Consider the following 25,934-nt stretch of genomic DNA (forward strand, 5'->3'; position numbering starts at 1 on the left):
ATGACTATATATAATATATATAGGCAATAAATACATCAACAATGTCTGGTCCATTTGCATTTGACAAATTTAGAGAAAATACTCCATATCTGTCCTATCTCGGTGAGTCCAAAGTCTTGTACCTATTTTACTCTCTATCATGGCTTGCTTTCTGCATCAGGTGAACAAGGAAAACTATATCTATAACTATTAGTCTTCAACTCCCTCTGAGACCTGAAAAGGGAATAATACTAACTGGGTGAGCTGGAAGTACAAGCAAGCGACTTCCACAAAATGTGAGAAATGACAGAAATAGCTGGCTGCCTGGACAGCGACCCAAAGTTTCCCTGCAACGTTGGGGCATCTATCTTTGACCTACAGGCTTAGCATAACTGACAGACTTTTCCGTGAAACAGAATATTCTGAAGGGCTTGCCCTCTTTGTCTTGTCAGTGTTTGGCAGTCACTTTATTTTGTGCCATTTCCTTGCCCAGTGGTTTACTTTTGCCACAAAGAAAGTAAAACTCTATGTGGAGTTTCTTCAATGCCCATTATCTTCTCTGAAGTAGATTGGTGCTGCCAGGAGCAGATATCTCATTGTTGTAAAAAAAGAGCCTATGTTATTAAAACATATTACATACCATTTTCTACAGATCTCTGAAGTGTTTGAAGATGACCTGTCTTTCTAAAATATATCTTTGTTTGACCTTGAAAACATGTAATGTGACCACAAGTTTGATTATAATAGGTGACTAATTACTAACCTGCATTTCCTTATTATTCTAAACCGTTGGTAACTCTCAAGGATTAAAATTTGCATTACATGATTAAATGAGCTGTATAGGTACAATATCTTAAAATTGTGCAACACAGCACCATGCTTGCAAAGTTACTAAATCAGGATGCAAATGAGCCACCCATCAAATCAGACCATGTATGGAGATTCTGCCAGCTGTGCTGTTCTGCTGACCAAACCCAAATTGTCCACAGTCACAAACAGGTACCCGCACTCTGCCCCTGGAGAACACTCAGTAATAGCTAGTACTCTATGCTGTACTCAAAACAGGAAGTTGGGATGTAGTCTCTACTGTGTCCCTCTTGAAGCCCCTCTGGTGGTTCGCTGCAGCAGGTGCTGCCACACTTTCTTCTTGCCCATCTCTTCCATGACTCCTACTTCCCCAGGGTTCTCTCCTCCTTCTGTCCACTCCCCTTAGCTGTTCTCAGCCATGTTACTCACACAGGGATCTCAGCTCTGGGGCCTCAGCTCTTATCTCCTTAACAAGGCTTCCACAACCCAATCGCCTAAACTTTCCTGCCTGCCATCCCCGAGGGCTGGGCTGTCAGCAGGTGCTGGCTGTCACCTCTCTTAGCTCTCACCCAGGCCTGCTATCTGCCCTCTGCCGACTCACGTCCAGGCTTCAGTCTTCCTTCCCTCCCACGGTCTGTCCTACCCTCGACCTACAGGTCAGCCTCCCCATAAATACCCACGCGTATGTAGGGTTCTCTTGCTTCCCACCATCCCAGTGTTACTTGGAACAGCCTCCCCGGAGTAGGAGGTAGGCATTAATATGTGTCAGGTACAGGGCAGCCCTTGCGCCCAAGTTGAAGGAATACTGGGTTACAAATAGGTCCCCCTCTATCTTTATTTTGCAGTTTCAAGGATAGAACTTAGGGTCTTTCAGTTAGGTAAGTGCTTCCTGTGCTCCCTCTACCTCAGAGACATCCCTCCCTCTATCCCAGCTAAGAAGTTAAATGTCTTTAGCCATTCTTAGAGCTTTTGGTTTATGTGTGTGCCTTTTGAATGTGTAAGAGGTGCATGTTTTTCTCACAAGGCTACCAAGCTCTTTTGTGGTCCCAACTTTGTCCTCAGAGCATTTGTATCAGCAACTTGTACAACATGCTCTGAGATCTGGCTTACGAAACAGGATCCAGACACCTTTGCAAGGTCTGACCCTACCTGCCCCACTCTCTGCATGTATCCGGTCCACTCCCCAGCCTTGGTGCCCACCGTGGCCCCTAGAAAGCCAAGCCGCTACACACATGTGCCCCCCTAGTTCACCTGCCAGATTTTTATCCCCTAGAATGTTGTACGTATTTTCCCCAGGGCACGCCTCTCTCCATCCCAGCCTCCCGCCCTCCCTCCTGCTTAGTGCCCCCTACTAACACAGTTGACCTAGTGGGTGTAGCTCTTGCGCTTCTGTGCTCAGCCTGACCTCCTGGCCATACTTTGCCTTAGACACTGTTGTCAGGCTCTTGTTACAGAGAGAGAAGCTGGAGCCGAGGGTTAGAACTGCTTATGTCGACCAGTCCTGTGCCTGTGTTCTAAGAGTAGAAGACCCTAGTGCCTGGAGCAGCCCGGAAGCATATGGGACAGAGGCTGGTGGGATAGCCTACCTGAGGTGAAAATGCTTGGCTAAAATGGAAAAGTGAAGAATCAAGACGATGGACTAAAGGGATGCACATGAGCCCACATCCACACCCTCCTTGCGGAAGATTGCTGTCCCTCCACTATACAGCAGAAAGTGGGCATTTAGAGGGAACCTGGGTTTGAGGATGTCTAGCCTCAGAGTGTGGTAGGACAGGAACCTCTTGATCCCTTTTGCACCTATGTACATGGGCCTGTGTAGCAGGTAGGAACCTCAAAATAGACCAAGACTGCCCGGGCCAGGCTGTCCTGCTGTCCCGACACTGCTCCTCACCATGTGACTCGCCACAGTGTTTGCAGTCTCTTTACACAAGAGAAGACACCAGCCCAATAAAACGTAAGATTTGGAAAACACATTGAACTTAAAGCCTGGTCTGCATGAACAACAGCGTCCCTGCGGCCTTTCCCTGGGGAAGAAGATGCATCCCTGTGTTGGCTGAACTGGGTCCAGGCTCAGGCTTGTTTTACTGTCATCATCTGGAGCTCAGCCTGGGGTGGGTGCACTGGATGGGCTCAGAAGGCCTCTCATGGCCATAACCTCCCGCCGTCTGTGGTTGTCCAGTCCAGTGCCTTGAATGCTATGGCAATGACAAGGCATCCCTTTCCCACACAGCTTCCAGACCCAGCCAGTTTTCCCACCAACATCCACTCCCTGATGCCCTGTCTCCTTACCCATGATGCATATTTTTGATATCAAGCTCCAGTAGCCTCCTTCCTCTAATAATAAAACTGCTGTTCAGCCTTACCAACCACTATTCCCTGAAATCAGGGAGTGAGGGCCATGACGCGACGTGCTGACAGGCAGAGTGGGGAACACCTGGCCATTGTCCTGATTTTATATCAGTCAGACTTAAAGGATGGAAAAAAATCGAGGTGTCTCAGTTGAATTTATCTTATTAGGGGATTTAGGTTATGTTAATGCTATAGCTTCATTAATTACCCCATATCAATAAAAAAGGCAGCTTTTAGCCTCGGAGCGTAAGAGAGGAGAAGAAATGGTGGTATCAAAGGGAGCCTTCAAAGACAGCCAGAGCTGTCTCCAGGGTAATTTCTGATCCCGCATTCTTCCCACTTCAAAGTTGGATGTGTGTGTGTGTTTGGGTCGAGGGGGTTGGGAGAAGCTTGAATCTGATTTCTCTAATAAGTGTTGGCATCAGCCCCGTTTGATATTAGATGCAGGGAACATTTTGATTTGTTATAGCCTTTGAAATTGTTCAGACGACCTTCAGAAAAAATGGCCTCTTGTTACTTCTGGAGAGAAGGGTGAGCGCTGGGAAAGGGGGATGACTCCAGCTGGGTTCTGTGCAGAGGGCGCCCCAAAGTTGTGCTTTCAGCAATGTTTTAGTAACAAATGCATGTCCTGATTGGAAGTGAAAAGCTGAAGAATAATAGAGCCGTAGCATTGCGTTCCTGGTGAGATTTATTTCCTCCCTTCCTCTGGGAGGGTGGGCAGACTCAAGAAGATGACCACACAGAAGTTTCCATGGCTCTGAAAACTTGGCCAGCTGCAGAGAAATCCTTCTCAGGTGCCCAGTTGCGTCCTTCACCCAGACTGACTTGTCTGTCACCCATTGGCCTTGCAAGACAGACATCCCTTTCAAGGTTTCCTTTAAAGGTTGAGGCCCCGCTGCGGCTTAGGAGCTTCATTTGGAAGTGTCCATTTTAGATCATTTAAAATTCTCTGTGTGCACCACCTTTTGAAATGAAATAAAGAATTGATAAGTTTCTGATAAGCTGCCAGCGCATTCGCATACTGCTAAATGGATGTTAGCGGCGATGATTGGCACAGCAGCAGGCCTGGCATGGATTTGTGAGGCTGAACTCCACAGGAGCACCCCCAGAGAGTTAGGCCAGTGACATTGTAGAGGAGCCCCTCAGTAGCATCCCATCTGAAGTCAAGCTGAGAGGTGGTCTCCTCCCAGGGTAAGCCCTGGGCCTCTGGGCATGGGCCTGGCTCTCAAATTTCCCTCTACTTAGCTGCAATGTTCTCTGAGCCTCAGTTTTCTCATCTGAGCTGGAGGGGTTTCTGTGTGTCAGTACTGGGAGGGCACCCCGCCGACTGTGACGGAGGTAACAGATCAGCAAGGACAGAGCAACCTTGCCTTTAGCATCCGGTCTTGCTCCTAATGGTCTTTTGACATCCTGGTGTCTGTCTTGAGAGCAGACTGAGCACCCACTCATCTGCAGGGTTGCCCTTTACTCCCCTGAAAATAGACCCTGCCCCCACCTGCACTCTCTGCAGCCCCAGATCCTCGGGCTGCCTTGGTCCTTCAGATCCTTCGAGCATTGTCCAGTGTTCTGGGTAGTTTCACTCTCTTCTTGACACCCTAGTTCAGAATAATGTCTTGTTTACCAAGATGAAGGTTTGCAGCTTCCATAATGTTCCCTTTTTTAATATTGCAACTAGCAAAAAAAAAAAATTTTTAACAATGCCTGCCTTTGCAGCAAATAAACGAGAGCTAATAAATATTCACTGGGCTCAGCCTTGGCTTCCTGAAATGAATTTCTGAGTTCTCCCTGGCCCTAAGGAGAGACAGGGCATTGACTCCAGAATGCTCATTTAAACAGCTTTCTCTGGCATAAACCTAGCGGAAGATCAAGTATAAGCCACCTGCCGCAGGTTCCCAGCAAAAGGAGAGCCCATTGTTACTGGGTCCCTTTCTCAGCCATGTGCACCAGGTAAATGGGCTGTATTGTCCAAGGCCCTGCTGTCCCAGATGGTAGAGTCATCCCCTGGCATTCTGAATGGCAGATTTAAACCTTTCAGAAAGGAGGCACAGTGAATGGGGAAGGCGTGTTTTGAGAATCCACAATCAGGCTGCAGAGTCCTTCTTAATTAAGCCCCTGATCTTTTCTCTCGATGTGATTTTTTTATTTAAATATTTTGTAGATACTGAAGGTCTTCTAAATAATTGTTTAAGTAAAGTCTGCAACTTTGAGTGTGTATAACTTCCACCTCTGTGTCTTTGTGACTGATATCCCTGTCTCCGTGTAGTATGTGTGGTGTGAACGGGCAGGAAGTGTCAACAGTGAGAACTGCCGGCTGGAAACGGGAGGAGAAAGAAGTTTCTTCCAAGTTCCAACACCGACACTGCTCTTCCTAAAACATTGATTTCAAGTCTCTGGCACTGTGGTTTTGGTAGAACTAAGAGATGCAAAGTCATTCTCATTTGCCCTGTGTCCCCTGGGCAGTCTTTAAATGCTGCGTTTGTTAAACCCTGGGCTGAACTGCTGCACTGAAGTCGCCTGGCCTCACTCCTCCCATATGGGACTGGCGCCCAGCCCGATGGACAGTGTGGGAATTAACTGTGTATTTTAGTTTTATTCATTTTGTATCTACACATGTGAGTGCATGTGCAGAGGTCGAAGGACATCTTGCAGGAGTCAGTTCTCTCCTTCTGGGTGCTTAGGACTGGACTCAGGTCATCAGGCTTAACAGCAGGTTCCTTTGCCCACGGAGCCTTCCTCTGGGGCTCTGGCCGAGCTGCTCCCATCACTGCCCACACCTGTCAGTCTCGAATGCTGGAGAGGTTGCGGATTATTCTTCCCACATGTCGGTTTAAAGGGGACAGAGACTGGAGTTTGATGTTGCCTCTCCGGGGTGGGGGGTGCACTTTGGCACTGGAGACGTGCTGTTAGGAGAGGGCTATGGGGAACCAGCAGGGATTTGATGTGGGCAGTAGGGTACATACATGCATGCGTGACCAAAGATCCACGCTGTCTACCAACTCTCAAGCTGGGCTGCCCCCCTCTGCCCTTTAGCACCTGAGACTTAACAAGAAACCAGTCACACGTGGGAAGGAGGGAGCTGGGAGAAAGGAATGTGCGCCTGGGTGTGACCCAACTTCTAGCTTCCAAGGGCCTTCAGAAAGCCAGATTGTGGTGTTTCCTCAGAGCAGAAAGGACTCTGAAGACCCGGGTCAAGTGCCGCACTCACTCTGTGACTCATCGGCTTGCCCTTGTGCAGCCACCTCTTGTGCACTCTGGTGCTGCACACCAGTGCGGTCGCACACAGGCCTGTGCTGCCCCAGCTCAGACTTCCGCCTTGACCACCGGTCAACCCCACAGGCAGGTCCAGGAGACCATTCACTGGGCATTTCAATTTGCTCAGCTCCTGACCTCATCATTCTAAAGTCACTTGTCTAGCACCCCTGGGACACAGAGGCCTCCTCACTTGTCATTACCCGTGAGTGGCAGCCTGGTTCCTGCAGTCTGTGTCTGCAGTAATTCTGGGTTTGCCATTCATCATTTGTTCTGAACTTCTGAAACGTAAGAAGACGTGGGTTACTGTGCAAGCTGGGGAAACCAAAATGGTTTCAGTGCAAATAAGCCACTGAGGTGCATCCAAGAGACCAGTATGTGGGGGACTGGACTGGTTCCCATGAGCTCTGCCCACATCACTTCTGGGACTGGTGGGATCTCCTTAGATCAGGGCCTCCTAACCCAGCCAGTACCAGAGCCCAGCAGGAATGTGCCACTAGAAAACAAAACAAGGAGAATATGTAAGTTAAAAGACAACTCCCTGACCAGTGGGGGTGTCTGACACTACTCTGTTCTTGGGACCCTTTTCCTGCAACTGGGTTGCCTCATCCAGCCTTGCTATGAGGGTTTGTGCCTGGTCTTATTGTAGCTTGTTAGGCCATGTTTGGTTGATATCCCTGGGAGGTCTGCTCTTTTCTGCAGAGATACAGAGGAGAAGTAGAGCTAGCGGAGCTGGGGAGAGGGGAGCTGAGGAGGAAACTGTGGTAGGGCTGTAATGTATGAGAGAAGTAAATTTAACAAAATAAAAACCCTCCCAAGGCCTGCCAGTGCCAGCAGGTTTGAGCAGCCAGATGATGCCACCTGTCATCTGAGAGAGGCCTCTCAAGTTGACCTTGGCAGGAGATGGCTCTGAACTCTCTCCTCTGGAAAGCCAAGCCCATCCTAGAGGTGACATGGGAACGTGTGTGGCAGGTCTGGTGTGATGCCTAGCATGACCAGCGTCCTCAGCTGCATGCTGCTGCTGCTGCTGCTGCTGCTGCTGCTGCTGCTGCTGCTTCGCTCTGCAGTGGCCACGGATGCCCATGATGTGCCAGGCCCCAACACTCTGCCCACCGAACTCACATTCTGTCTGAGCCAACTCAGGAGCGAATGTAGACACAACAGCACTTCATGCAGTCGTATTAGAGACGCTTTGCCTTTCCAAAGGGTGAGGAAAAGCCGGGCGGTGGTGGCGCACGCCTTTAATCCCAGCACTTGGGAGGCAGAGGCAGGCGGATCTCTGTGAGTTCGAGGCCAGCCTGGTCTACAAAGGGAGTTCCAGGACAGGCTCCAAAGCTACAGAGAAACCCTGTCTCGAAAAACCAAAAAAAAAGGGGGGGGGGGCGAGGAAAGCAGCTATCGGGGATAATACTTGATAGGTGGCTGGGGAAAGCCTTCCTAATTATAGTGACATTGAGCATCGAGGGGAGTCCAAGAGGAGCCATGCAGGCCTGTGGGAAGGACAACCCAGGAGAAGAGCATAGGGTGACTCAGCACTTCAAAGGAAGCCAGAGCCTCAAGAAGAAGCAGGTTCTAAAGAACAGGAAGCTCAGGCCATGGGGCCTGGAGGCTGATGACCCCATATCGTTTTCTTTCATTTAAGTCTGGAGGTGGCTAAAGAAGAAACTTGGGCAGGCCCTCACAGGCCTCTGCCACTTGGGTCCCACTCGGTCACAGTTTTATTTTCTTGGGTTGACTGAAGCTCTCTCTCTCTCTCTCCCAACAGCTTGACATATGGTCCAAATCCAACTATCAAGTATTCCAGAAGGTAAGTTGCCCTCTTTGTCTTACTCAGGAGGCACGTGGGAGCCATGAATGATTTTGGGTATATACTTTCTCAACTCAGAGTCTCTTTTAAAAGTGGGGGGGGGGGGCGTATGAAAGAGTGGGACTGGGCTCAGGCTGGGGAGAGTGCTTGCCGGAAGGCACAAAGCCCTGGTGACGTGGTCGCACACACCGCAACCCCAGTACTTGGGAGTGCTTGCTGGAAGACACAAAGCCCTGGTGATGTGGTTGCACACAACGTAACCCCAGTACTTGGGAGGCAAAAGCAGGAGGATCAGAAGTCGAGGTCATCGCTCCTGCCGCGCGCACCGCCTGGGCTCCATGAGTGGGGAAACGGACATACAAAACAAAACTTCCTACTGTGCACTCATTTCTTGACATGGGAGAGTAGTTAGGTTGGGGTATAAATCAGGTTGGTGGTTGCTGTGGGTGAAGCAGGAAGCCCGCCTCGAAGGGATGCCAGAGGACATGTGGGAGTGGTGGCCCTGCTTTGTTTCTGGGGTGGTAATGGTGGCTATAGCATCGGAGACCAGAGGGCTGTATGCTCACAGGGGTGACCTACTGTATGCGGTGTAGGCGATATTGAGGCAGAATCTTTCAGGTAGTTCCAAGCTCCACCTGGTCTTGAAATGCAGTTTCAGCGCCTGGGGTCTGTCCAGGTGCATAGAGGTGAGCTAAGAGAAGCAGGCAGCATGGAACCCTGCCTCCTCCACTCTGCCGGCCACCTGCCCTCACCCCTGCTTGTTTGCCTTTATCCTAAAAAGCATAAAGAACTGTTAAGAAAAAGAAGTAGGACTGGAGAGATGACCCAGCCTTTGAGTGCTTTTTTTGCTCCTCAGAGGACCTGAGTTTGATTCCCAGCACCCACATAGCAGCTTGCAACTGTCTGTAACTCCAGTTCCAGGGGGTCAGGCGCCCTCTTCTGGCCTCTGAGGAGAGAGAGAGAGCACTGCACACACGCAGAACACCCATACACATAAAAATAATTAAAGTTTTGAAAATTTAAATTAGAAATGGTGTGAGAATTCGACTCCTCAGCTCTGGGAGGGTAAAGCTCCTGGCATGACCCCATGGTGTGTGGGGGTTCACTGCACACTCCTAAAGCACTTGAGGCAGCTTTCTGCAGGCAGCACTCCTATCCTCTGCGCTCTGCACTGGCCAGCTCGGCTGTCGTCCAACAGCTGCCGTTTCATTTGTTCCCTTGACAAGGACCGGTTCTCTCCAACACTGTGCTGGGTCCACAATACCAGGGAATAACACAAGAAGAAGCTGTCTGGGGCTGTGCCAGAGGACCAGAGCAGGAACGGCCTTTAGACTGGAGTGGCCAAGAGGAGTTCCTGGGGAATCTTTTAAAAAAGAGCCTGGTTGGCAAGTGTCTCAGGGATGGGCACAGGATTTGGATACTGTTCTCTGGTAAGAAATACCTCAGGAACCACTCAGAGCTGGGACACATGGCCCATTGGCCCACATTCTTCCCATGAGTAGTTTGTGCCCAAGGTGTGCCAGGAGGCATAGGCCTTTTTTATTTCATAATGTGGAATTTGCATAATATAAAAGCTATTTTAAGTGGACAGCTCCTTGGAATTTGGTGCCTTCACGTGTTTGGCAGCCTTCTCTGTTTGGTTCACCAACATGTCACCTCTCCGGGGGAAGCCCCTGCCCAGGGTACAGTCAGCAGAGGGCATGGTGGATCCCTTCTCATCACCCTGACCACAGTCCCATTTGCCGTCATGAGCACAGCCTGAAACTGAACAGCACGTTAGGTTGTCTCATGCACTGTGGCATTCAGAGGTCATGACCTTGTCACACCTGAATAAAGTCTGAATAAAGCTGGTACAGTGGGCAAGCCAGCAGAGCCTAAACCAGAGCCAAGGCCGTTACAGTCAGTATCCAGCAGGAGTCAGAATTCAGGAAGCAGAGGGATGAATGCTGGTGCTTGGCTCTCTTCCTCCCTTTTATTCTGTGCAGGGCCCGGTAGATGGAACGGCACTGCCCACATCCGGGGTGGACCCTCCCTTTTTAGCTCAGCCTTTCTGGAAAAACTCTCAGACAGACGCATAGGTATGTTTCCATGGTAGCTCCGAATCCGATGGGCAGAGATGAACCATCACAGGTACTAGGGCTTTGGAAGATGTCAGCAGTGGTCGAAGGAAGCAGTTGGCATTTGAGGTAGAGTTAGGCGAGCTGACCAAGTGGGTACCCCAATATGGTGACTTAAGTAAGATCAGTAATTAGTACAGTTTGAATGTTAACTGTCCCCCACAGGGTTATGTGTTTGAACTATCGGTCCCTAGCTAGTGGCACCATTTCAAGAAGTGGTGAAACTTGGGAGGTCGGGCCTACGTGGAGGAAGAAGGCTGCGGGGGGTGGGGCAGACCTTGAGGTTAAGGCTTCCATTCTCTTCTGGGGAGGATGAAGGGATGTGGAGCCCCAGCTGGACACTCCTGCAGCCAGGGAGCCCCCTGCTGCCATGCCTTGCCCTCTGTGTGGAACTGTACCCTCAAAGTGGGCCCAAAAGAACCCTTTCTCCACTTGGTTGGGTATTTGGTCACAGTGCTGAGGAAGGGACAACAGGCCACGGCTCTCCCTGCAGGGTCTGTCTAGGCTGCCCTTCAAGTTCTTGTATAGAGCTCAGACTATTTCAAGAACAAGACCATTATTTATCTGAGAGCATCATTGTTCTGTGCCTGCTAGCGTTCCTTCACCCCAGCATCCCTAGAAATGTACAGATCTAGCCTCACTTCCCCGTCCGGAGCCAAATGGAAGGAGCTGTGATCCCACACCCAGTCTTCAGGGCCTAGGACCTGTGCAGGCTCTGCATTCTTGCTGAGTTGCCAAGCTGAGAGTGTTGGGGACACAGACACCATCTCAGCTACAAACAGTTATTTTCTGTGCTGTTCTTGACAGTTTCCCCTCCATGTTCCTTCGAGAAGAAGGCGGAAAGTGCTCACTATTGCGGTCTTGTTTTGCCAGAGGAGCCAGCATCATTAAAGCCGACGTTTGTGTTTCCTTTAACCCAGTTCTTTCTTCGTGCCCTCTGTGGCATAGCAATCATTTCTTCTCCGTGCCCCACAGTGGCCCTCAGGACTTCTCAAGCCTTGGAGCCTGGCAGCCTGCAGCCCAGAACCTGGTCTTTGACAATGAACCCTCCTTCAAGTAGGGCCCCTAGCCCTGCCTTCTTAAAAACTGTTCTAAGTGAGTTGATTTTGAATGCATATAAGAAGCGTATCAGGAGCTCGGGCAGGGTGTGAAATGGGGATTTTCTGAAGCACAGATTTAGACTGTGCTGCCATATTTTTACCCACCCCTCCCTGGAAACAACCTGCCAGTCTTTGTCTGAGCCCACAGCACACCCAGCCTCAGAGTCTAAAATGAACTGTTAAGGGCAGTTGGAGAGATTTGTGGGCACTTGCCAGTCTCCTCTGTACTCCACATGGCGTGTTTGAAGTAGTGAGAACGGACTGATCCCAGGTGGTGGGTTCACCCCAATGGAGCAGGACATCTCAGAGTCTCTGTCCTCTCACCCTTACTCTGCTGTACTCGGGGGTTAACCTCCAGTGCTGACCCGCCCTGGGGCTGGTGTCGGTGTTCTACAGACAGGTAATGATGAGGTCTCTCTCCTCTCAGGAGCAAGGAAGAGCCTACTGGAGGAGACTGTCTGTGCTGTCAGATGAAGGGATATCTGAGAAAATAATGTGCTACAGAATCCAGCTTAATCCTCTCAGTGAAGCCCCAACTAATCATGTCCCATGGAACGGGTGTGGCATGGTGTAGCATCAAGGAGCCTGTGCTCCAAGCTTGTAGAAGATGCTGGTGGCGTGAAGAAGGTGTATCTGATACTCTGTCCCGCTTCCCTTTCCTTCCCTCGGTCAGGCCCCACAGCGAAGGCAGTTCTGTGTGGCACAGCTTGCGAATCAGCACCAGAGACAGCAGCCTTCTAAACTCTGCTTTTTAAGATCCACTCTTTCTCACTTCTGTTTTCCTGTCCCCCACTGAAACATGGGGTGTTATTGATGCTGCCAGTAGTGGGTGCTGGCTGAGAGCATGGAGCTAACTCTTCTGCACCTCACTAGCCTGCTTTTGCCTGCCCAGCAGACCAGCCAGCATGGTGTCCAATGGAAGATTATTGGGAAAAGCCCAGCCCAGTGCAGCAGTGTCCCGTGCATCAGGAGAACAGCTTGCTGTGGCAAGGAGGTTCTGTGCCCTGAGCGAGGGGACTTCTCAAGCAGAGAGCTGGAGCTTAGGGTAGACTGCATTAGTAGACCCACTTCTAAGCTGGACCTCCCTGGTCACTGCAAGCAACTTGCAGCCCCCTCCCCCCATCCCCCACTGTTCTGGTGGCACCTGAGGACGCCCTTTCCTGGCACCATTGTCTTGGTTTCAGCACTGCTAGGAAGGCAGGAAGTCCCTACAGTCTTTCCCTCTGGACAGAAGGGGACTGATGGCCTTGTAGAGCCAAAGCAAGCTTACCCATGTCTTTTTGCTTCAGGAGCAAGGACAGGCCACTGTTACATTGTCTGGAGGCCTATGCCCAAGTCCCTGTGGCTGTGCAGCGCACCAGTCATGAGGAGTAAAATGTATGCTGCCTTTTGTCTGTGGACACTGACTGTCGGCAAGCTTTTTTCTATCTTACTCATTAGACTCTGTACCCAAGTGCAAGGCAGTGACTGCATGGGGGACAGCTTGCTGTGAGGCTGTGGCTGCCAACAGGTGCCTGTCATTTACTGCACCACCCCAAAGGCGCCTTGCACTTCATCCTAAGGCGAAGCGGCTTTTTATAGCCCACGAGTTTCCAGCAGTGTGGATTCAGAAAATGAGACTTAGAAAGAAGGGGACCCTCTGAAAGGCCAGAATCACAGAGCCAGCTAGGCTTCAAGCAAGCTTGTATTTTCCTGGCATTTAAACTCTGCAGGGGCACTCACTGTTTTGATCTTTAACCCCCTCATTTCAAAACAGTGTGCATTTTCCTCCAGCAACTTGGGAGGAATACGAGCCGGTCTGCAGCCACTCGCTGCATTGAGTCCTTGCAGGGACTAGAGAAAGGTGGAGAACACATGAGGCCCCAGACAGGCAAGGTGGCGGGGGACAGAAAAGGATAGTCTCTAAGGGGCCAGCCCTGCTCCTCAGGGTCTCCACCTGGACATGGAGAACAAACATAAGTGGCCACAGAGCACTCTTAGCCATTGCCATTGTTCCATGGCAGCAGAAGGGCGCAGAGCCCATCAAATCCCACCCCACAGTAGACAGGTGGGTTGCCCAATGGGGTGCCACTGCCCTTACCCCCTTGTTTGTTTACTCAGCCATCCTTTGATGTGAAAGACAGGGCCTTGCCGGGCGGTGGTGGCACACGCTTTTAATCCCAGCACTCGGGAGGCAGAGGCAGGCAGATCTCTGTGAGTTCTAGGCCAGCCTGGTCTACAAGAGCTAGTTCCAGGACAGGAACCAAAAGCTACGGCGAAACCCTGTCTCAAAAATCTAAAAAAAGAAAGAAAGAAGGAGGGAGGGAGGGAGGGAGGCAGGGAGGGAGGGAGGGAGGGAGGGAGGGAGGGAGGGAGGGAGGGAAGGAAGGAAGGAAGGAAGGAAGGAAGGAAGGAAGGAAGGAAGGAAGGACAAAAAGAGAGAGAGAGAGAGAGAGAGAGAGAGAGAGAGAGAGAGAGAGAGAGAGAGAGAGAGAGAGAGAGAGAGAGGGCCTTTTCTGGGGACATTCTATCCAGAAATGCCACTGGGCATCCGTCAGGCACTTTACAGGAGGGTAGGCTGAGTCAGCCCAGGAGACTGGCAGGAGGCTGTGTCCCCTGAGTGCCTTGTGTGACTTGGTCCCTTCCCTTAGTGCCCCTCACACCCAGTCCATGCCAGCTCCAAGTCCTCAGAAGGTAACCATGCCAACACAGGAAGTTTCCAGAGGATGAGAGCCCTCCTTCCCTCAGTGAGGCTGGGCTGGATGTGACCTGAGCACTGGCCCTACTGTGGCATCTCACATCACCCAGGAGGCTCACTACATAGTCTGAGCTACCCCCTGCCAATCTCCTCCACATTTCTCTTCAGAAAAAAAAAAATTAACCAAGACCCTTGGTCAGGATACCACATCTGAAGGCGTCAAGAAATAGAGGCTGAAGTGAGACTCACAGGCTACACTCTACCCAGCTCTTGTACCAGAGAGGCTGTCACACTCAGAGGGACCCTCAGCCAGCACAGTGAGGAGCATAGTGTGGCATTGTTTTCCTCTGTGTCCATGTTGTTGCCTCACAAGTGTCCCAAATGGACAGAGCTGAGGACACAGCTTCCCAAGCTCCAGGACAGATGAGCAGCTTCATGCAGGCAGGTAGGCTCTGTCTCCCAACAGGAGCAAGCTGTGTATCTAGGAGTAGCCTGTTGAGTTGGGAAAGAGAGGCAGGTGGTTCCATGGTTATCTGAGAGGGTGCTGTGCCCTTAGCCACCAGCCAGTCTAGACCAAGTGAGCTAGCTAAGCAAGAACATCGTCCAGGCCTGGGAGCCAAGGAAAAGAAGAACTGTTTAGGCTGACCGCCACCACCCTCCCTGAAGGGCTAGTCCACACCCACAAGTGTCTGTTCCCAGAACAGGTTTCCTCTTAGAGAAGAGGCAAGTCCCTTTCCTTCAGGCTCCCCTGCACAGTGTAGTCACAGCTCAGGTGTTCCCATGCATCCAGCTGTGTGCAGCAAATAGACCCAGGACAGCCTGGCCAGCCCCTCCGGCCTCTTGGACATACTAAGTGGCTTAAACATACCCCAGGAGTGACTTGTGGTTTTCTGCCATTAGAGGGGTCACAGGACAGCCATTCTTCATCTTGATAGCTCTCTTCTTCCTGAAGGGAAGGGACACAGGACAGGCCGTCAGAGCTGACAGCTGCTTCTGGGAAGACTGACTCCTCCCACTAGATACCCCCATTCCGCAGCTTGAGCTGCTAGCACTGCTAGTCCATACACTTCAAGCCTGGCTGCTTCCCATCATGCTCCCTATGGTGACTGTTCCAGCAAGAGCCATCTGCAGGTGGCCAGATCCTGGCCATGTGTCCCCAGTTTCCTCATCTGTTTTGGAGACTATAAGGTGAAGTGAACTGATGTCATAGGCAGGATATGTAAAATAACCTTTGTGTACACGTGGTCCCTACTACTCTGCCTTGGAAGTGCTCTTGCCAGTGGCCTTTTGCTCCTAAGGAAGGCCCCCTCCATCCCCTCTGCTCCCTACTGGCCAGTTTTCTCCTGCACAGGACTCCTGGCTCCCCATAGTGGACCCTGTAGTTTAGAGCATGAGCCGTGTAACCTCAGGCCAAGAATTTGTCCTTAGTAAGTTTAACTCCTTCTCTGCAAAAAGGCAAAACAGATCACACCTCCCTTGTGGGATATGTGTTGTGACGATCCCAGAGATGAGGTGTGTGGCACAAAAGTTTCCTAGAATGTGCTTCTGCTGTTGCTGCTGTTACAGGGGCTCTGGACCACAGAACCTGATCTGTGTGCATGGCCCCATTTTAAGGGAGGTATTTGTATAAACTAAACTGAAGATCGAGCCACCATGGCAAGCCCAGTCACTCCCACCAAAGCCTCCTCCATTGTCCTGTTTCTCTGGCCCTGTCACCTCTTCCTCTGGCCAAAGAACAAGCAGCTTCAGTGTAAAAATACACGTGAATTACAGCTCCCAGCTGTACCCAATGGCTAGCTTGATAGGACCTGGGACGGTTTCCTGAGAGGGCACACCACCAGTGATACCACACCTATGTGGCCTGCAGTGGAGGGAGAAATAGGCATGACTGTGTGTCAGCTGCAGAAATAACCAAGTGAGGGCAGAGCAATCCAGGTGCCTCTAGGCCAAGACTTTGCTGGCAACCAGTGACAGTCTGGCATCTTACCATCTGGAAAGTGTTAAACCTTTTTCATCTAATGAAGAGCCTCAATTCCTTAATCCTGAAAAATGTCAAGGACCCACCAACCATGTGCTTTTGGGCCCTGCTACATGAAAGTGCACAGTGGTCAGGACCCTGGAGAGCTCCCGGTCTCCAAGAGGAGTGAGGCGTCCCTGCTCTCCCAGGCTCCCCTCCCATCTCACAGCTGCCTCCCCTCCCCTCCAGCTGCCTGCCGCCTTCCCACTTAATCTTAGTTCAGGTCCTCTATTATGTCAGTGGTGCCCATTGCAGAGACATGCTGCTCTCCGATGTCCAGAGCTGGCTCAGGGACCTCGTTCCCAAAGAGTGCAGCCTAGAAACAGGGACATCTGTTCTCAGGCATGGGCAGTGTCAGGCTCGATGCCCCCACACGAGGGAGCTTACCCTAAGTGCCAGGACCAGTCAGTACAGGTAGCCACCTGACTGCATGTCAGTACTGGTAGGCCTTAGTGAGAGAGGAGCTTTCCAGACAGGGTCAGACAGCTGTGGTGGGACAGGCAGGCTCACAGGCTGCTGCAGTGTCCACTGTGGGCTGAAAGGAGGCGAGCCTGGGATCAGGACCCTGCATTCTATGTCAGGGTGTTTAAGTACACAGCCGACCATGGAGGTCATCCACAGCCAGTCTGTGCCTGGGTCCGTGGAACTGAGGACTTCTTCCAGGCATTAGTGTATTGTGTCTGAAACTCTAAAGGGGTAGTATAGCCCTGCCCACCCAGATACTCATTTGGAAGACCCGTCTGTGCCTGCTGGAAACTGTGTAAAGCACATGGCATCTGCAGACTCGTACTTCTCAAATGCAGGGCTTGATCCCAAGGTGCAGCGAGATCTGAGGGCTGATGGGGCAGCTGGGTCTGTCTCCACCTCTCCTTTCTGCCCCAGACCAGTTTGGCCTGGCCTGAGTGACAGTGATAAGCTCTGCAGAGCCCATGCAGATGGCCGCCTTCATCACACAAAGCAGAGTATCGATCTCGCCTGAGTAATCCCCAGTCCCTGTGGGCCTCCTTGCTTCCTCTTCAGACCCCCAGGCCTGCTGAGCCCACGGCACACAAATCCTGTCTCTGATTAGAGACTAGGGCTGCATAATAAGTGGTAAATCCCCTGCTTCCGCCCCACCGTGTTTTAGAGGCTTCTATCTGCAGCACTCCCGTAGCCCCCAACACCACTTTCAGGACTTCAGAGCATCCGATTTTGAGATAATGGTGACTCCTCTTTTCATTGAATGAAGACTTTTAAGGCTGCCTTCAGTATTTATCCTAAAGCCGGTGCAGGTTGTTAGCAGGGGCTGCTATCTCTTTAAGCCCCTTAACACATCAAGCTCCCATAAATCTGGCTCCAGAGCCCACAAATAATTTGCTCCTGAGCGTTGTTTGGGGCTCCTCTTCACTAGGGTAGGATTGCTGTTGTTAGACTTGCGGGGTGGTTCATGCATGGCATGAGAACGTCTTCGCCCTTCTAAGGTCAGTTTTATGTCTCCGGGTTAGGGGAATGGCACGAGCACATTGGCAGCGCGCACTCAGCTTGCTGCTAACTCGGTGCTGAAACCTGGAGGGACAGGTTAGCGGAACCAGGGGCCATGTGAAGATGCATCACATCAAAGCATCAGGCGGGCACCTGGAGTGAGGCAGAAACATAGCACCTCTTACCATTTGGCATCTGCTGTCTTAAAAAATATATCCACCGACATAGTGGTGCATTAATCCCAGCACTCAGGAGGCAGAGGTGGGCAGATTCCTGTAAGTTCGAGGCTAGCATAGTGTACATAGTAAGTTCCAGACCAGCCAGGGCTATATAGTAAGACCCTCTCTAAAAGGAAGAGGCTTTGAAGTCACCCCTGGAAAGGCCGGGGGTGGGCTTCTCCCCGTTCTCTTCAGGGCAGGGAGTTGTGAGTGCTGGAAACCTGGCTGCAGGACCTGTGGGCCATTGGCCCTGACCCCAGCTCCTGCTTTGTTACAAGGTCCAGCGAGGGAGTGATGCAGCCAGGGCTTTCCAGATCCCCCAGCCTCCCGCCAAATCACATCTACAGCGTGCATGTGGAAGCCAGTGCTGCCTGGAGGGAAGCCAGAGTCTAGTCCCCAGCAGCTTCTCTTTTGAGTAAACAGCTTGTGGTTACATGGGTACTTAACTTTCCCTGTTTATGAACCTACAGGGGAGTACCTTCAATAGTGGCCCTAGCTCCCTAGCCTGGCAGGGACAGACTTGGGCATTCGGCTCTGTTCAGTAATCCTTGCTTTGGGAAGAGCGTTGGATGGAGGGTTGCTGGAGGCAGAAGCCAGCTCACTTTGGACTGCTGTTCTGCCCTCTGGTGGCCTGGGCATCCTAACCTCCTGAATGCTTAAGCCGCAGTCCTCAACTCCCCTGCTAGAAGCTGGGGCTGGCAAGCGGTACCTCCCACCTGAGAGGGCTTCTGAGCCCCTGTGGCTAATCCCCAGGTCACAGACATGCTAGGGCCTCATGATTTAGAAAAAGAAATGAACTGCCCCAAGTTAAAGCTGTGTAGAAATGAGCGAGGTCAGGAGGAAATACACAGCCATGCTGCAGCCGAGGGGACGGGCTAAAAATCATGTGGTTGCTCCTACCCCTGGCTGCTGATTGCCCTCATCATCCTCTCGCCCTTCTAGATCCTTCTCTTCCAGGAGAACATGCTGGGCGTTAATAGTCTAAAACCTTCCCCTCTTTCCTCTTTTCTGAATCCTTCCTCGGTCACCACTGTGGCCTTGTTTTCTTCCTGATGTTCTGGTCGTCACTGTGACTCCTGGGCTGGGGAAAGGGGTGTGTCCCAGACCCATCACTAGATAGTTGGACAGGTGACCTCTGCATCACCACCACCAGGACCCGCAGCCATCTCTGCTTTGCACTGCCTTTGAGGTACTGGTACTGTAGCTCTGCTCACCCCAGTCCTCCCTTGGCACAGACAGGAGGTGTCAGTTGTCCCTCTAGCCAGGGCAGTGGGAAAGGGGAGCCTCTCACTTGGCAGCAAAATAATATAGACAGAGGCTCTAGCAAGGGCGGAAGGAACCTCCAGGGATTTGGGTCCCTATCTTAGCCCCTTCCTAGGAGTGATGTCCCCTTCCCCAATGAGAGGAAAGGGCCTGGGATTTGGCACCCCTCAGAGCACTTGTCCATCCCAGAAGCCTGCAGTGAGGGCCTACTGGGTGTAGGTCAGAGTCTGACTCTCAGTTCAGGTTGGTGTGGTCTGGACAAGCCCTGCACTGCTATATACACAGTAGCCACCTAACCTGTGCAAGTCCCTTGAGCTCCCAGTAACTTGGTTCTCTGGCTTGCAAGTGGCACTTGGAACAGTTGCTCTGTGGCGTTGCTGTGGGGGTTGAGTGAGGTCAGATGCTGTCCTTCTCCTGATCCGTGGGATCCATGCTCAAGGTCATCCCACTCTTAGGAAAGGCAGGACCCAGGTATAGAGCAGTGAGCCTGCTGCCCACCGAAGGCCACCACACATGCGCGCTCCACCACAGCACCTCTTTCTTTCTTTGTGACTGACACAGCTCCAGCCTAGAAGGAAGACTCAGGGCACTCTGCACCGCAGTATGGCAGAGGAACTTGGGGAGACTGCTTTGACTGGCAGTTCCTCTCCAGAGTGTTGACTGGCAGCTGCTTCAAGGTCTCATGAAAGAGTCCCTCCTCCCTCCCTCTGCTCAGTTCTCCTCCATCTGGGTGCACAAAGACCTTCACAGCCTTGAGCTGAGGCAGAGGAAACTTCAGTTGGCTCAGCCTGCTGCCTTGGCTCTCCAGATGGGGACCCACCCTGAGCCAGGTTAGGCCTCTGTGGTCGCCCCCTGCAGTGAGGGAAGTGAGTCCTCTCCCTGCCCCCTCCAGGACCCTGTCCTCCACAGGTGGTACCTGCCTAGTCCCGGTCTGTCTCTTCTGTCCGTAGTTACCTCGCATCCTCTCCCCCCTCCTTCCTTTCCAGGTTCCAATCACTTTGATCTTTCGCAAGCTTTGTTTCAGCGCAGCACTCAACCTGCAGGCAGCATCCTCCTTGGCCTGCCTCTCAGGAGCATTAGTGCTCTTCCCTGGCCTCCAGCGCAAGGGGGCCGCTTTTATCTCCCGGAGGAACATCATTAGCCTACAACACAGAGGGTCCGTCCCTGGGCCTCACAAAATTAGTTAATAGCAATCTTTTGTTGCTCAGGCATGTTTTTTCCACATCTTCAATGCCAAACAAAACACAACTCTTGCTGGAAGAGCAAAACAACAACAAAAAATTCACTGAAGGTGGAACAATGCTCTGAGGGGTAGGAAGAGCAGGCGGTGGAGCTTCCGGTGTCCCCATGCTGGAGGTTCAGATGCAGGGATCAGAACAGGGCTGGAGAAGAAGTGGGGACAATCAGAAGTCAGCTGCTTTTTTCTTCTATTAAAATGCTGCCGAAATTGGTGCGATATTGAGAACCTAAACGATCGCATCAGTGCCAGAGTGAAAACTGCCACCAGCAAAAACTTGGCAGTTAAAGGGGGAACTTTAAATGGGACCCTTTGAAAAGAAGGCCACATCTGGCCAGATGGCAGGCCAGGAGCAGGCAGACTAATTAGGTGTCCTGCCTGTGAGTCAGATGCCAGGTCAGAGAGTGCCTGACTTCCCCTGTCTGGAGAAGATCGTTTCTCGCTGACTCGGCCCTTGTCCTCTTGGCGAGCCTGAGCTACGTGTGCAGGCCTCTCCTGTGCCTCACTTGTAAGTCCAGCTCTCGCGCCCTCACCTGGACTCGGGTTTGTCAGGCCAGGAAGCAGGAGCTCAATTAAAGCTCAGGAAGTCACAGGGATGCAGGACTGGGTTTAAGGCACAGGCGGTTGTGGGACAGTCATGTCAGGTTTGGATTCAAGGCACAGGCGATTGTGGGGGCAGTCATGTCTGGTTTGGCTGGCAAATCCCAAAGGCTACGGGAGCCAGGCATATGCACCATGAGTGCAGGTAGTGTGAGACCAGGGGCATTCAGGCCAGCCACATGCCTGTTCAGGACACCTTTCTCTGCACCCGCTGATGGCAGCCACCTGGGGGTGGGGTTTGTGCAGGCCCTCTCATGTGGTTGGTTACCTGTGAGGATGCCCCCACAGCTTCTGAAGCGTCCAGAATTTCCAATGGTGGTGTATTAACCGAAACAAAAGAAACACAAAACCTGCACATCCATGCAGTGCGAGGCAGCCTCAGTCAGGCCAACTCCAGCCCCATCGGGTGAAGAGAAGGGTCTGACCCCTCCCAAGAGCCTCCTAGGGTCAATGCTGTGGCCAGCACCCATCTGAGGGGAGTAGTCATCCCTGGAACAGGAGGACAGCAGGGCTTGGGTGGGCATTTTAAAAAAAGACGGCCGTTTGTCTCCCAGCAGCCACACGGTCATGTCACAGTTACTACTACTGCTGGGAAGAAAGCTCTGCTCGTTTTAGAAAGCTGTCTGTCAGGAAGCTTAAAATAAAGCAGGCCTGGCACCGGGGAAAGTCACCCGGGGAAAGAATTCCTCAGGCTTGTGCAACACAGGCACTGTGGATGTCTCTGCGGGAGGGCAGTGCCGTGTCCCGGAGCCGCATTTCCAGGTTCCCTCTTTAATTAAAATGTGCATTGGGCACCTGCTGTATGCCTTGTGCTTCTAGGCCTGGGGACACAGCGTGAACCCAGAGTGATCGTGTAGGAAGGCTGCAGAGGTAGCACAGGGCGGGGAGCACATTGGGAGGGGTCCTTTCCTGGAGGAGAACAGCTTGATCAGCCTGTCTCTCCCTGCCGTATACCTCCTCTACCAGGTTAAAATCCATCTGGGCCTAAACTGCCCTCTGAAAGCTGGGGAGCCTGAGCCAGCTTGCCTGGCTGCAGAGTGGCCCGCGTACCCGTGATACAACTTCATGTCTTCCTCTGCCCCCGGCCTAGACCTGTCCTCCCTACTGCCCCAGTTTGCTTCACTGTTGCCTTCAGCCTGCTGGCCACTGGTGTGCCGTGGTGTCCCGCTGAGGCTGGAACCGACGAGTCTGTGCATGTTAGGCTCGTGTTGATTCTTGTTCTCAATGATTTTATCTGGCATGTTCTCTTTTATTTTTTAACTGTATTTGTAATGACAAGAATTTCCACCACCAGCAAGATGGCTCAGCAGGTAAAGGTACCTGCTGCCAAGCCTGACAACCTGAGTTTGATCTCCAGGACCCACATGGTGGGAGGAAAGAACTGACTTCTGGATGCTGTCCTCTGGCTCCACTCTGTGCACATGATCTTACACACACACATGCACCACACAAGATAAATAAGAGTCTCTAATGAGGGCAGTCAAATAAACCAATAATTTAAGTACAACTCTCAAATTAGTTAACTCCTAATTTGGGGATGGTTCAGACCTGCAGGGGGTCCTCAATCAGCCCCTTTGTTTCAAAGATGAGATACTGATGCCCAAGGTGCATAGCTGGATCAAGGCCAGGAGACAGTGACTGTGTCACTAGGACCTTAGGCTGTCTGGCCCCAGGGGCCTTGCTACCACTTTTTCTGAGGAGTTAGGAGACTAGGGTGTGCCCACAAAGATGCTGAACATGGACCCTTCAAGGAGCTAGATAGAGGCAGGCCCACAGGAAAGCTGGCAGGGCGGGAAGGCTGGCGGAGGAGGGCCAGGGCAGGGGCAGGCCCACAGGAGAGCTGGCAGGGCGGGAGGAGCGTGGAAACGGGGTGAGATCATTGCACCCTTGCTGTCTGTCACTTTCGGACGAAGTATCACACCCTGTTCCCCTCCCCACCTACCTTAGCTCTATCCTCTCCCATGCTCCTTCCTGTCCAGATTTTCAGTTGCCAGAATGTTCCACACTCTACTTGTCTCCAGGCCTGTGTCCTCTTGTCTGCTGTGCCTCCTCCCTCTCGCGACTCCACTAACTTTCCTATTTGAGAGGGGAGCAGGCGATCCAAAGCAAGGCTATTGCTTCTGAAGCTAGCAACTTCTGACTAATGGTTACTGCCCTTCGTTCCCCAGGTGACAGACCACGCCACCACCGCCCTGCTCCACTATCAACTACCCCAGATGCCAGACGTTGTGGTCAGGTCCTTCATGGTGAGTGACTTCAGCTAGGGAGAGGTCTGATGAGCCAGCCCCAGGTAATCCCTGAGACTTCTATCAGAGCTGAACAAGCATTTCCCACAGACGTGGCCTTCCAGAAGTTTCCAGCACTGACGAGTAGCCATTCTATCCCACTCCTAACCCACCACCCCATGGCTGCCTCTAAGCTTGGAGCAGTAGCTGGGGCAAACCTGTCTTCCTGCTGTTCTCAGACCTGGAGGTCAGGGTGAGAGTGAGCACAGAGCAGCAGGCAGGCAGGTCTTCTGCAGCAGGACCGTCCCGTAGGGCTGTCACATAGCCAGTCCACCTCTGAGGACAGCGTCCCTGGGAGCCACTAGCCATTGTCCTTGCCTGCGAGGGAACTACTCCTGTCCCACTGCTCTGGCTGCAGGGCTCCCTGCCTGCTGGTCTGAGCAGCGGTGGCATGGGGTGCTGCCTGGCAGCTCACTGTCACCCAAGCTCAGGAGCTCAGCGTCTTAGAATGGTGCTCGCTTCTCACGAGGCCTACGCCTGGCTGGAGAACTGAGTGCATGGTGTTGGGAGGGTGATGCTGGGTGTTCAGCCACAAAGACCCAGAGAATCTGTCCCCATGCTGAGAAGTGAGCAAGGGACAGACTTCAGTGGGCTACAGACTGGCTTTCTACCTGACGTGTATGACACCAAGTTTCCCTGTGCTCTTGACTGGCGTGGGGAATTCAGAAATGAACAGACCATCCCCTCACCTTCCCGTTTTTATTTCCAAACCCCACACCCAGCCTATGAAAGGGCCAAAGCGGCCCTCGGGAGCTGCCTGTGCAGTGCCTTCAGAGAGCAGTGTCCTCCTGCTGACACGGTCAGGATTGACTTATGTAGCTTACCTGGCTCTCAGGGCTGCTTGCCTGTGGCAGTGGGTCTGCTTGCTGGGCCCTTGTGCCCATGAGTCTCCTTGAGGTGGAGAATTGAGTTACCTGAGCCTCATCCTTATGCATGATGCCTGGGAGCCCTCGGCTCTCAACCTCAAGGGTGGGTGACTGTCACTTATTGTGTTACTTGGTGACACTGGGGCTGCCCCAGCTGTGTTAGGCCCCACCGTGACAGAGAGGAACAACCTCTGAAATGAGATTAGCCCAGAGCACATGGCCCTGGCATAGAATCTCGCAACACCTCCTCAGCTGTACCTGTGCCTGCTGCTCAGAGCTGCAGAAAGAAGAAATTCGGCAGTGGCACCAGAGAGCCTTGGGGAATGGTCCAGCTCTGGAAGTAGGGGTTTCTGCGTTAAGATCTCCAGAGGAACAGGAGACATCAAAACCAAGTCAACGGGGAGATAGGCTGTGGGTTAGACAGCTTTTTATTGGGACCACAGATGTCTGCCAGCATCAAAGCCTGCTGAAGCCCATCCTTGGGCTGCTGGGCTTACAGTGAGGGCAGTTGAGGAGAGTAGAGTCCCCAGACCTTTTGTCTCCTGTCTGTCTTCTTTTCAGACCTGGTTGAGAAGCTACATAAAGCTGTTCCAGGCCCCATGTCAGCGCTGCGGGAAGTTTCTGCAAGATGGCCTTCCCCCAACATGGAGGGACTTCCGAACCCTGGAAGCCTTCCATGACACCTGCCGGCAGTGACCCCAGCCAGCCCAGCTGCTGCCCAGCCCGCGGCTCCAGCACCTTCGCAGACCAGCCCGATCCATTTATCACACAGTTCTCCCTGGGCCTGTCTGCTGGCAGAACTAGCTGTCACCCATCAGCAGGGCGTCAGAGGATGGTCTGTCCCTGCCCCGTGTGCTGGCTTCCCCGTGAGTCGGCCCCGGGGTCTGTTGTTCCATGAGCTATTACTGGACTGAGCTCTTTATTCTTGGGTTGAGGTTTGTCTGCTTGTTGTTGTAACTTATTTTTGTAAACAGTAAACCTTTTGTACCCTGGCTGAGGCTCTGTCTCTTGCTTCTTATGCGATGTCTGACTTTCTTCCAGGTTCAATTTAGCCTGAGCAGTTTGCGCTTGAGGCGGAGTCCTTGGACTGGGCCTGGAGTTCCGTGGGTTGCTTCTGTAGCAAGCACAGCCCTCATTAGTCTCTAGCACCACAGGGGGATCAGGAGTTTAATATTGTCTTCTGCTACAACGGGAGTTATAGGCCAGTCTAGGCCTGTCTCTAAAGGGGGAAGAAGAAAATAATAAATAAAAACAGAATTCTTTGTAAGTCTGCCTCCACAGCTTCTGAGGCAAGAGCTGCAGGTGGCTCTATTGAGCCAGCACCACAGGTACCTAGAGCAGGCCTTCCCAGGTGGCAGCTAGACCCCCTGCTAGTGCAGCCAGGGTCAGCAGGCTGGTTGGCCCTGTGCAGCCTGGAGTCCTAACAGAGCTGCACCCACTTTGTGAAAGGCTAAAGGCCCTCCCTGTGAGGGATTTGCCCAGCCTACAGGAATCCCCTCCCTCCCTCCCCCCTCCCTCCCTCCCTCCCCCCTCCCTCCCTCCCTCCCTCTCTCCCTCCTTCTGTCTGTCTCTTCTTTCCTCTCTCTCTAGGTCCTTTCCTCTCCCGCCTTCCTTCCCTATTGTTTTTTGGGGGTTGTTTTGTTTTGAGGCAATGATGTCTTGCTAGGTAGCCCAGGCTGGCTTTAAACTTAAGCAGCTTTGCCCAGATGCTAGGTTCACAGGCATGTACCACCACACCAAACAGAAAACCACTGCTTTCTTTTTTTTTTTTTAAGGTTTATTTATTTATTATGTATACAGTGTTCTGCCTGCAGGCCAGAAGAGGGCACCAGACCCCATTACAGATGGTTGTGAGCCACCATGTGGTTGCTGGGAATTGAACTCAGGACCTCTGGAAGAGCA

The 25,934-nt window shown here is 52.2% G+C and overlaps 1 protein-coding gene across 2 annotated transcripts in view; it reads left to right on the forward strand.

Moving 5' to 3' along the window:
* The window catches only part of Med27 (mediator complex subunit 27), a 185,458-nt gene extending 160,434 nt beyond the window's left edge, over positions 1-25,024 (forward strand). For both annotated transcript variants that reach the window (XM_057755561.1, XM_057755560.1), the window contains exons 6-8: positions 8,150-8,191; positions 23,050-23,127; positions 24,594-25,024. In XM_057755561.1, coding sequence (XP_057611544.1) covers positions 8,150-8,191; positions 23,050-23,127; positions 24,594-24,728 — 255 coding nt within the window. In that variant the 3' untranslated portion in view covers positions 24,729-25,024. The remainder of the gene's footprint in view (positions 1-8,149; positions 8,192-23,049; positions 23,128-24,593) is intronic.
* Positions 25,025-25,934: the final 910 nt, after the last annotated feature.

This window comes from Chionomys nivalis, chromosome 22, assembly GCF_950005125.1.
Source record: "Chionomys nivalis chromosome 22, mChiNiv1.1, whole genome shotgun sequence".
Lineage (NCBI taxonomy): Eukaryota > Metazoa > Chordata > Mammalia > Rodentia > Cricetidae > Chionomys > Chionomys nivalis.